At 47.0% G+C, this 12300-nt stretch overlaps 1 protein-coding gene across 1 annotated transcript; it reads right to left on the reverse strand.

The window, feature by feature from the left end:
• Positions 1-8085: 8085 nt before the first annotated feature.
• LOC117558554 lies at positions 8086-11106 on the reverse strand. Its single transcript, XM_034234805.1, has 3 exons — positions 10996-11106; positions 10629-10787; positions 8086-10357 (listed from the first exon to the last, which is right to left on the reverse strand). The coding sequence occupies exons 1-3, from the start codon at positions 11031-11033 to the stop codon at positions 9376-9378; spliced, it is 1179 nt and encodes a 392-aa protein (XP_034090696.1). The 5' UTR covers positions 11034-11106; the 3' UTR covers positions 8086-9375.
• Positions 11107-12300: the final 1194 nt, after the last annotated feature.

A 12300-nucleotide genomic window follows, 5' to 3' on the forward strand; every position in this document is an offset into this window, starting at 1 on the left:
CACGTAGTGATCGTCTTCTCAATAGAACATCTTTGATAATGTCTTCTGGCCAATCAGAATCAAGATAACGGCATGGTGTTGTTGCAGGAAGTCCCGACGGAGAATACTTTTGCTGTAGTACAGGGGTGCACATAACTGGTACGCAGGTTATGTGCGTAATCTGAAATGCGTACCGTCACTTGTGTCACAAAGCGCATTTGCGTACCGACGTAGGCCTACTTGTGAAGCTTTTCCAGAAGGCGGTAAGATCACCGGACGACAGAGTCGGTCTCCGTGTGCACAGACAGGGCTGCTGTTAACGTCGGTCTACTCTGTAGAACGGAATTGTGCCAAAACTACGCCAACCGGCTGCGGAGGGAGACTCCCCCCCTTCACTGGAGAACTGCGCGAAAAAAGCTGATCAGAATGTTCACACTCTGTGGTCACGAAGTACTCCACTAGAACCCCCCGTCGTCGTCGTCGTCGTCGACTTTCCTGAAGTACTCCCCCGTTGATAGAAATCAACACGTAATGAATTAAGGCGAGACACGGCAGGCAAAAACATTGTTTTTCAAGTACTGGTCAATTTTGAGATTTTGTGCTATTTTGATTCCATAACATGTTTTCTTTCAGGCTTTTGGAAGGAAAACGTACAAAATACACATTTAAGTGTTTATTTTACTATAGTTTGTCTATTTGCGTCTGTAGATTTCTCCTAAATTCACCAAAAGTTAGCATTCTAACGTAACATAAAGTACCGCGACCGCTGTGTGCACCATGTCAACAGAGATATCGCTGGAAAGCTGTGTCTCTCCTGCACAATCTCATCGGATCCAAATATGGTCATTTCCTTTGTATCAGCAACCAATTGTGAAAGCACAAAGGGATCTTAAACCAAGAAACGAAATCTCATTGGCTGGTGTCAATTTCTGACAACGTGATTCGTTCAGATGCATCACGTGGTGTGCTAAAACACTTCCTGGTTAGCTTTCAGCTAGAAATTGAAATCTCAAAATGCCAAAAGAATGGCGAAAAAAACGTTCACAGAGAAGACGACAACAATTGTCACTTGCACGAAGCAAGGTTATAAAAAAAAAATGACCCTGAACATGAAATACCTTCACGGAGTGCGTTGATGCGCAAGCTGTCATCCAGAGAACAGGAGGGTTTAGCTAGCGCCTCACTGCAATCTTTAAAGGTCGTTTTCTCAAATTGAGTTTTTTCTCCTACTCTGAGTTCGAAATTTCAACTTCAGTAGCACGTAAATACACCAAACCTTCCAGTTATATTCCTATCAATATTATGAAGGCTTTTACAGAAGGGCTTGTTCATATATAATTCATAGCCTGAATTATACAACATTGTATACCTAAAAACATGGCGAAAATTGATATTTTAGGGCTGTTGACAGTATTTTCTGATTTATGGAGTGATAAAAAGAGATATCCAATATCCCTTCTGTAAAAGCCTTAGATACTAATATGACTACAAAATGAAACAAGAATTTTGAATCTGGCTATATCCAAAGTTCAGATTTCGATTCCTGAAATGTGTTAAAATATGTGCATATTTAATGAGATAATGGGTAATTTGCATGTTTAAACATGCTATTTCAGAAACTTGTAATACAAAAGACAATTGCCTTATTGTAAGTAATTAACTGGAGACATTTCTAGGTGATACCTTTAAGTTAAAAAAATTACCCTATTCACCTGGGGTGTCTCGCCTTATAGGCCATAAGGTGAACCCTGTTATCGTTTCAACCCGCTCCACAGAAGTGAAACTACACAATCTTTAGTTCATAAAAAAGAACGAGTCATGCTTATCCACCAAAAAAAATATCGTCGCTAAAATTCCTGCCAATTCTTCTAGGCACGTAATTATTGGCTGAACTAGTCCCTTCGAAGCGTAATAATATCTTGGTCCAAAGTCGTGCCACGGTTCGTCACGTGATCGTGCTACACCAATTGGGTAGCTGCATATTGTCAACAGAAGTGAAAGATGACGGCCGCCATGGTTACGCTAAACCAGACCAAATGGATTCTAAACAGTGCTGTATGCTTGTTTTATGTCATGTTTTGTCATATGTCTTAATACATCACTAAGTCCGAGGTATTTGCGTTATATACGCGGTATTTGTGAGAGGTTTTACTATCTGGGAACAGAGTTGACCATCGAATCAACATTGACTAGCAGCGTTTATCAGCCAACTCCAGCTACAAACAATTTCCCCACGGGGATTAATAAAGTATATCAAACTCATATTTATCAAACTATCATTCCTGGACTGCCATGTTCACATCGCTAGGTTCATTGGGATTATTCCATTAGACTGAGGACTTTTTGTCTGTCTGTTGTTACCCTGTACACGTTAAATGCACTCTTAAAATAAACATGACTTGATTTCTGCGTCCAAGAAGAAGGTTAACTTGTTACGTTAAGTAATTTAGATCAATAAAATGCAGTACTTCCAGGCTGAAGACTTTTCTTTTTGTTGCTACTTTTAATTGGAATATTCATATCTTAGACTGCACTGTAACTTTTATCCATGTATTTTTTCTTTTAATGTTTCTTTTATTAGCTTTTCTTTTGAATGACTGATTTTAAATGCCATTTTCTTAATGTCTTTAATTTTTTGTAAAACACTTTGAATTGCCTTGTGTTGAAAAGTGCTATATAAATAAACTTGCCTTGCCTTACTTATACCAATGTCCATTGATTCATTTATTTACTCATTCATCCCTCCACAAATGAAAACAACACTGATGAACCATAAAAACGAGATTTATTACAAATATAAAAGGTATGACATAGAAAACAGTAGAAGGACATGTAATGTAGTATAATTGATTGGTGTCAGGCTGGGCGGAGCGGCTGATTGGTGCTGTGATTGCCTCAGCTGGTTAAAAGAGTCCTGCTGATTATACTCTGTTCTAGTACCAAAAACAAACGTATCTATGAGTGATGTGTGAGCGCGTCGGCCAGGCACTAAAACCAAAAGAACAGAAAAGAGCTTAAGAAAGATGGAAAGAAGGCTCTTTTATTCCTATTCCTCACTGTCAGTGTCAGGGCAGTCATCGTTCTCTTCCTCTGTTTCTTTTTTATTTGCACAATTTGAGCAACGACATAAGTCTGTGCAACAGAGTCCTGCAGAGAAGCATGAACATCTGCCTTTCTCACAGGCAGACTCTTTGCAGCTGCAGTGTATCACATGCAACACACTGTCAGGGGCAGGATTTCTTGTCATCCAGGTGACGTGTAAGTTCCCATCCTCTATTTCCCAACCATATCCAGCAGGTGATGGAGCATTCATTTCTCTTTTGAGACAGGACCTCATTATTGCTGCCTGGTAATTTGCCCTTTTGCAGTGCTGATGGAGGGCATCATGAGTAGGGGGAATGCTTAATTCTGGCACGGCCGATGATGCCATACAGAAAGCCTTGTACCTAGCATCATTTACATGTTCGGCTGCTGGCTGATCATACAGGTGACATACATACCGGCAAAGAAGTGCAAATGTTGATTGCTCCAAGTCAAAGTTAGTACCTAAACTTCTGAAAGCCTTAAGGTAGTCATCTTTCTCACATGCAACAGCAAATGACTTTCTTTTGCCTTTGCCATAGAAAGCGCTTGTGGAGTCACACCCAGAGAACGTGTGAATTCCAATCAAGGCTCAACACACACTGGTTCCGAGAGCTGATGACACCATGGCAATGTCAATGATCCGTGTCCTGTTGCCAGTCCCTATGAACACATATAAGCTGCATGGCAAATCTGCCTGCAGATTTACAGCAATGACTGCCACATCAGTGTCCGAGCTCTTGATGATGACAGCTTTGTGCTCCTGTGCAGCATGTTGGGCATGTAAAAACACCCGTGTGTCACATTCCTCATGATCACACTGCAGGTCTTCAACAACATCAACAGACTGTACACCCTCCATGACAGTTACACAGTGGCATTGATTTTGATGGGCAATGTACAAGCTGAGGTTTTTACCCACTGTTGTGAGGTCTGCATGTGTCCATGCCACATAAAGGAATTCGGCCAGTGCTTCCTTGTTTTTTCCGTCAGAGAGAAACTTCTTCCACTGGGTTGGAGTTCTCTGATCTGGGCTGAAGATTGTTATTAGTTGTGACCCTGCATCAGCTCTACGGGACCGTTCTAGGCTTTTGATGCTGATGGGTGGATACCGGTCAGTGACAAAATCAATGCGTGTACACTTGTGATGCAAAGCAAGTTGGAGTATGCTCTGCAGTATGGTCTCTGCAAGCTCTCCAAATGTTGCTGGTCTGGATGGCATGGCCTGCATGACTGCCATGCCATCAAAAAGAATGGCACCACCTATTGGAACTTTGTCAACCAAGCACTCTCCACCTTTGCTCTGCAATAGATCCATGAGAGCTGATTTGTTTGTTTTGGCAAGTGAACCATCAGCACTTGCTAATGGATATGACACAGTTCCCAAGGAATATGACAGAATTTCCCTCATTTCAATTTTCCTGCTCTGGCCAAGGATGAGGAGCCTGGAAAATAACTTCTTGTCAGCACGCAAAATCACTTCCTTGCCTGCTGCCGTTTTTTTTTTGGGGGGGCTTTTTTTCTGATCACTGAGAGTCTTGAGTTTTTGTGATATTATGGGGGCAAATATGTCAACTGTTTTGGATAACAGTCTCTGCTCCATAAACTCCTTTACAGCATTTTCACCCTTTTCTGAGGCAACAAGCAAATCCTCCTCTCTGAAGAACCAGCACCTTAGAGAGGTTTGTGTGCCCTGATGAACCTGGGGGCTGTGTTGTCTGGAACCTTGTGTTCCTGGTAGGGTTTCCCATGGCAAATTGGTCTCAGGCAAGGGGCCAGACTAAGATTGGTTCAAAAGACCTCATGAAAGACGATACAAGAAGTGAGGATACCCGGCCCGGAGGAAGCCCGGGGTCCCCTTCTGGAGCCAGGCCCAGAAGGAGGACTCGTCGGCGAGCGTCTGGTGGCCGGGCTTGCCACGGAGCCCGGCCGGGCCCAGCCCGAAAAGGCAACGTGGGCAACACCTCCGCTTCTCCGTCCCGCGGGCCCACCACCTACGGGAAACATCAATGGGGTCGGGTGCGCTGCCAGAAGGGTGGCAGTGAAAGCGGAGGGTCTCGACGGACCAGACCCGGGCGACAGAAGCTGGCTTTGGGGACGTGGAACGTCACCTCTCTGGGGGGGAAGGAGCCGGAGCTTGTGCGGGAGGTGGAGCGTTACCAGTTGGATCTGGTTGGGCTCACCTCTACGCACAGCGTCGGCTCTGGAACCTTACTTCTGGATAGGGGTTGGACTCTATTCTTCTCCGGAGTTGCTCAAGGTGTGAGGCGCCGGGCGGGTGTGGGATACTCACAAGTCCCCGGTTAGGTGCTTCTTTGTTGGAGTTTACCCCAGTGGACGAGAGGGTCGCCTCCCTACGCCTGCGGGTTATGGGGGGGAAAACTCTGACTGTTGTGTGTGCTTATGCACCCAACAGCAGTTCAGAGTATACGGCCTTCTTGGAGACCCTGGAAAGAGTCCTGTATGGGGCTCCTGAAGGGGACTCTTAATCTTGCTGGGAGACTTCAACGCACATGTGGGCAATGATGGAGACACTTGGAGGGGCGTGATTGGGAGGAACGGCCCCCCTGATCTGAACCGGAGTGGTGGTTTGTTACTGGACTTCTGTGCTAGTCATGGATTGGCCATAACAAACACCATGTTCGAACATAAGGATGCTCATAAGTGTACGTGGTACCAGAGCACCCTAGGCAGAAGGTCCATGATCGATTTCGTTATCGTATCATCGGACCTGAGGCCGTATGTTTTGGACACTCGGGTAAAGAGAGGGGCGGAGTTGTCAACTGATCACCATCTGGTGGTGAGTTGGGTCGAGTGGCGGGGGAAGCCTCTGGATAGACCTGGTAAGCCCAAACGTGTAGTTCGGGTGAAATGGGAACGTCTGGAGGAGGCCCAAGTTCAGGAGGCCTTCAACTCACACCTCCGGCGGAGCTTTTCGGGCATTCCTGTGGAGGTTGGGGACATTGAACCAGAGTGGTCGGTGTTCAAAGCCTCTATTGCCGAAGCCGCGGCGGGGAGCTGTGGTCTCAAGGTCCTAGGTGCCTCAAGGGGCGGTAACCCTCGAACCTCCTGGTGGACACCGGTGGTCAGGGAAGCCGTCCGACTGAAGAAGGAGGCCTTCAGGGATTTGTTATCCCGGGGGACTCCCGAGGCAGTTGCAAGGTACCGACAGGCCCGAAGGGCAGCAGCCTCATCCGTGGCCGAGGCAAAGCAGCGGGTGTGGGAGAAGTTCGGAGAAGACATGGAGAAGGACTTTCGGGCGGCACCAAAGTTGTTCTGGAAAACTGTCCGACACCTCAGGAGGGGGAAGCAGGGAACCATCCAAGCTGTGTACAGTAAGGATGGGACGTTGTTGACCTCAACTGATGGAGTGTTAGGGCGTTGGAAGGAACACTTTGAGGAACTCCTGAACCCGACAACTCCGCCCTCTATGTTAGAGGCAGAGCTGGAGTATGACGGGGGATCAACACCAATCTCCCGGGGGGAGGTCACTGAGGTCGTCAAACAACTCCACAGTGGCAAAGCCCCGGGGGTGGATGAGATCCGCCCGGAAATGCTGAAGGCTCTGGGTGTTGAGGGACTGTCATGGTTGACACGTCTCATCAACGTTGCGTGGAAGTCGGAAACAGTACCGAAGGAGTGGCAGACCGGGGTGGTGGTTCCCCTATTTAAAAAGGGGGATCAGAGGGTGTGTGCCAATTACAGAGGCATCACACTACTCAGCCTCCCCGGGAAAGTTTACTCTAAGGTACTCGAAAGGAGGGTCAGGCCGATTGTCGAACCTCAGATTGAGGAGGAACAATGCGGATTCCGTCCTGGTCGTGGAACGACGGATCAGCTTTTTACTCTCGCAAGGATCCTGGAGGGGGCCTGGGAGTACGCTTATCCGGTCTACATGTGTTTTGTAGACTTGGAGAAGGCGTATGACCGAGTTCCCAGGGAGTTACTGTGGGAGGTGCTGCGGGAGTATGGGGTGAGGGGGTCTCTACTCAGGGCCATCCAATCTCTGTACTCCCAAAGCGAGAGCTGTGTCCGGGTCCTCGGCAGTAAGTCGGACCCATTTCCGGTGAGGGTTGGCCTCCGCCAGGGCTGCGCTTTGTCACCAATCCTGTTTGTAATATACATGGATCGGATTTCGAGGCGTAGTCATGGGGGAGGGGGTCTGCAGTTCGGTGGACTAAGGATTGCACCACTGCTTTTTGCAGATGATGTGGTTCTAATGGCTTCATCGGTCTGCGACCTTCAGCACTCACTGGATCGGTTCGCAACCGAGTGTGAAGCGGCTGGGATGAGGATCAGCACCTCCAAATCTGAGGCCATGGTTCTCAGCAGGAAACCGATGGACTGTCCACTCCAGGTAGGGAATGAGTCCTTACCCCAAGTGAAGGAGTTCAAGTATCTCGGGGTCTTGTTCTCGAGTGAGGGAACAATGGAGCGTGAGATGGGCCGGAGAATCGGAGCAGCGGGAGCGGTACTGCAGTCGCTTTACCGCACCGTTGTGACGAAAAGGGAGCTGAGCCAGAAGGCAAAGCTCTCGGTCTTCCGGGCCATTTTCGTTCCTACCCTCACCTATGGTCATGAAGGATGGGTCATGACCGAAAGAACGAGATCGCGGATACAAGCGGCCGAGATGGTTTTCTCCGCAGGGTGGCTGGTGTCTCCCTTAGGGATAAGGTGAGAAGTTCGGTCATCAGGGAGGGACTCGGAGTTGAGCCGCTCCTCCTTCGCGTCGAAAGGAGCCAGTTGAGGTGGTTCGGGCACCTAGTTAGGATGCCACCTGGGCGCCTCCCTAGGGAGGTGTTCCAGGCACGTCCAGCTGGGAAGAGACCAAGGGGTAGACCTAGGACCAGGTGGAGGGATTATATCTCTTCGCTGGCCTGGGAGCGCCTTGGGATCCCCCAGTCAGAGCTGGTTGATGTCGCCAGGGAAAAGAAAGTTTGGGGCTCTCTGCTGGAACTGCTACCCCCGCGACCCGACCACGGATAAGCGGGAGAAGATGGATGGATGGATGGAACAAGCAAATCCTTTGTGATTTCTCCTGTTGCTACTCTTCCAGAGCTAAGACACACAATGCCGTCTTGGTGTACATCAAAAGGGTTGAGCATGGAATCAATAGTGTCCAAGATTCTACTCACAGCCTTTGCATCAGCAGAGATGCGTGTCTTGTCCAGGTCTTTTCTTGTCCGTAGCTCAGGAGATATCCCTGCCATTGATTCACACTGTCTTGCTATCGCGGCTCTTTCATGCTGTGACAGTATCCAGCGATACACTGCAGACCGATTTTGTGTGATCCCTGTCCAGCCACCTTTGGTCTTGGCATCTCTGTTAAGCGTTTGCGCAATAGCCTGGTCGCAAGCAATGGAGGCAAATCCATGAACACTTTGTCGCTGGACAGTCCACTGGCCTTTCACATTCATGTCACTGTGGCAAGAGGGATGTGTGACAGGCAGATTCATCATTTCCAGCCAGTATGCAGGTAAATATCGAGCGTAATTTACTCTATCGTAGGCAAAAAACCATGGCATCATTAACCGGACGGTTGACAGGTGAAGCTGCCAGTTTGATTCTCGCGTTGCTCTCACAAACAGGAGGAGTAGCTGCATCATGTCAATGTATGAGCTCCAGAAAGCAAATGTTGCATTCTCTGTACTCCTCCTCTGCACAAAGTCTGCATATTTCGAGCACATATTATCAAACCTCTGATCTGCACTCAAAACATCCATCAATCTGTCTGGAAAGGCACATTCCATCTCAGTGATGACATCCATGCACGCAGCTCTCTCTTGGGGTGGCAAGGAGTCCATGAAGGTGATAAACCGGATGCGCTGCAGACTCTCATATAGAAGTTTATGAGCCCTCATGCTGCGATTGTAGTGATGGCCATTGAGTACCCCATTGATGGATCCTGGGGCAACAACTTCAGATTCAATGAGGATATCTTGCAGTCCTGCATCTCCGAATCTTTTGCCTAGAATACTCAGGTAGGACATGCATGTATGGAATTCACCTAGTCTAATCACTAGACGCTTTGTAAACTCAACATCCTTCCAGCGTATTTGCTGTGCTTTGGCATATATAGCCTGGTCAAACACTAAAACTATATGATCCAGTTCTAGCTGGTCAGCAATCTGGACACTTCGCTTCAGGATAGTGTTGACTGTTGACATCTCTGTTGGTGAGGCTTCAATGACTGGAAGATAATACAATGCGGACTTCTGCAGAGTGTTTTCATCCTGAAGCAGTGTATGGAACCCTGTCCAGCTTGGGATTGTACAACTATCCGTACATGTGGACTTCACAAAAGCATATGCCATTTCAGCTTGTACAGCAAAGTGGGTGTCCATTCTGCATGTCGCTGACTGCACTGGTTGACACAAGTTCTGTGGCCCTTGCCTTTTGGACTGATGGTAAGGTTGTATAGGCATTGGGGGGGGGGGCTATGAATGAGGTAACTCCCTTTCTCAGTGGCTGTCTGATTGCTGTGGACATAGGCTCGCCGGGCACACTCTGGAGCATAATTCCATTTGTATGGTGAGTAGTTCCACGACCCGATAGTGTCTCCTCACCAAAGTCAATGTTATCCCACACAAGTGTTGTGGGTGTTCGCTTTGAGAATCCTTTCGGTATTTTGTCTCTGCCTTCTACTAGTGTCAGTTGGGCAAGGCTAGTGTCTAGACTCAAAACTGTGTCCCATGATGCACAATGTCCCAGTCTGTTAAGCAGTGATACAATGCGTGATGATCCAGTTAAATGTCGAACAGTTAAACCTAAAGCCAAGGACTTGGGTGTCTGCTTGCGGCCCTTGGAAGCAAGGTACACAATGTCTTGACAAACAGACAACACTTTCAAATGTACGTCATCATCAATGTTGACATAATGATCCAGTGTTGGCTCCTCAGTGGAACCTATAATCCAGCTGAGCAGATTGTATAGTCCAATGGGGACAACAGTTTGAGATTCAGTGACATTTACATTTTCAGAAGTGGGAGGCCATGGGCATGACATGCCAGGAGTGTCACTAAGCAGTCTTTTCAAAAACAACGCTGCTGTATACAGTGTCCTTGTGTCCTCATGTGTTGTTTGGCACTTTGTTCTCCCTGTTTCATTGTCGCTGTCTGTCTGGCTCAATTCACTGGACTGTGTTGTTTCCGTACCGGATGGATCTGGTAGCATGTCCACGAGTGCATCCTTTGACAGAGTCTCAGCAAAAACCAGTTCGCAGACGTTGCGCTTGGTGGGCATGTGAAACGCTAGCTGAGGGAAATCTTGAGTCAGCCTCTTCTTCAACAGATCCTGTCTGTAACACAACAAAACAGTGACAATTACGAGTCACAGGAGTACCATCAAAAGCAGAGTGGTGGAGGTGATACAAGACATTACAGACTAGAACCTATCTGCCATACAGCACATTTAACACCAAAGAAGCCAAATAAAGGCCCACATCATCACAAACAACACTACACACTACACATCATGGGGGTTTCTCCAAACAGGCCTGTCATACACATTTTGTTTAAAGCTGGCCTTGCACATGATAAATAATAAGACTTGTATTACATTGCAGTTACCTGTAGTTTGAAGCATCAACACCTTCGTTTGCTTTCACCATGTCAATGAAGGCCTGCCTCAGCTGGCCCATTCTAAGCACCTCATTGTTGACAAGCAGCCTCTGGCGGATGATCCTCTCACAGAACAGCTTGTAACTGGCATCAAACATTGCCTCATCCCTACAACACATGAATGAGAAGTAAATAAATGGATAAATGAATAAGTGTTGTGATTGTGTGCACATATAACAGAAGGAAATTGGATGTTTACTTATAATGTTAAGTATGTGTATGTGTATATATATATATAGCCATCGCCGACACACACCTGGACTTCAGTCTGGTGGTAGTGCAAATAGGTAAAGCAATCCAAGGAGAAATAACTTACTGTTCTGTCTCTGGTTTGTCAGGTCTCAGCAAAAACATGGTGTACTGACTGTAACAGCTTTTGTGGTACCGCACCTCCAGAGCCACACAGTCTTTGTCTTTTATATGTAAAAGAACACTTTGGTCATCTTTCTTCTCAGCAGCTTTCTGCAATTTGCCTAAACGGAAAAAAAGGACAACTCAATGAGTTTGTTGACGTATCTCTCACACATAATTGTACCTTTCAGTTATTCAACCACAGAGAATGTGTGTGTGTGTGTGTGTGTGTGGTGTGTGTGTAGTGTGTGTGTGGTGTGTGGGTGGGGGAGGGGGTTTGCTTACCTGCTTTTAATGTTTCAGCCTTACACAGTTGATCCCTTTGTCGCTTGCCTGCTTTGATGATCATTTTCTCCTTCATCTTGCATATAATGCACAGGGCAGGAAGGACGGGGCCAGAGCCTGCGATTGGCAGGCCTGACCTTGATCGTAGCTTCTCTGTTTGGCTTCGGTACGTGCTGCGAGACGTCGATGGGATGGGCTCGACCTCAAGGTCCTCCCTAACGTCTTGATCTCCCTCACGTGCGAGCCGTCTTTCCACCTTCGTCATGGCCTTTGTGTCGGTAAACCTTATGTAGCATGTGTGGTGGAAGCCAGCGTCCTCAGGAATATCTTCGAACTCGAAATCAAGACAGTGCTTGTGGTTTTCAGCCACCACGTTCCGAGAGTCTCCCTTCAAGCCGAGCGACCGTTGTAAGCTTGTCCTGTACGTATTCCATCTTGTATTGGTAAAACAATCAACCTTTTCGTGCTTCACAGACGTAATATGCATGTAACAATGTTTGTGTGTTGACAATTTTGACTTTTTGAGACTTTCTGGTGCGTTTTCCTCGTCTCCGCTACTCGATGAAACCATGGCGGCCGCCATCTTTCACTTCTGTTGACAATATGCAGCTACCCAATTGGTGTAGCACGATCACGTGATGAACCGTGGCACGACTTTGGACCAAGATATTATTACGCTTCGAAGGGAATAGTTCAGCCAATAATTACGTGCCTAGAAGAATTGGCAGGAATTTTAGCGACGAAATTTTTTTTGGTGGATAAGCATGAATCGTTCTTTTTTATGAACTAAAGATTGTGTAGTTTCACTTCTGTGGAGCGGGATTTCTTTTCTAAAGGACTTTTCGAGGTTCACCTTGCGGCCTATTAAGACCCCACGGTTTGATGATTGATAGGTGTGTGGGCTGTCTTTCATTTTGACACACAGAAAAATGTTATAATAAACATACATACTGTATGTTAAATGGATATATCCGCCTTCTTTCAT

Source organism: Gymnodraco acuticeps, unplaced genomic scaffold, assembly GCF_902827175.1.
Source record: "Gymnodraco acuticeps unplaced genomic scaffold, fGymAcu1.1, whole genome shotgun sequence".
Lineage (NCBI taxonomy): Eukaryota > Metazoa > Chordata > Actinopteri > Perciformes > Bathydraconidae > Gymnodraco > Gymnodraco acuticeps.

What these genes read in the sequence shown, in the direction of transcription:
- LOC117558554 (XM_034234805.1), bottom strand. Translation starts at nt 11,033, where the DNA reads ATGTTTTTGCTGAGACCTGACAAACCAGAGACAGAACA. An exon ending in GACAAACCAGAGACAGAACA is followed by an intron (nt 10,788 to 10,995) that starts GTAAGTTATTTC and finishes CATGTGTTGTAG; the next exon opens with GGATGAGGCAATGTTTGATG. An exon ending in GTTGATGCTTCAAACTACAG is followed by an intron (nt 10,358 to 10,628) that starts GTAACTGCAATG and finishes GTTGTGTTACAG; the next exon opens with ACAGGATCTGTTGAAGAAGA.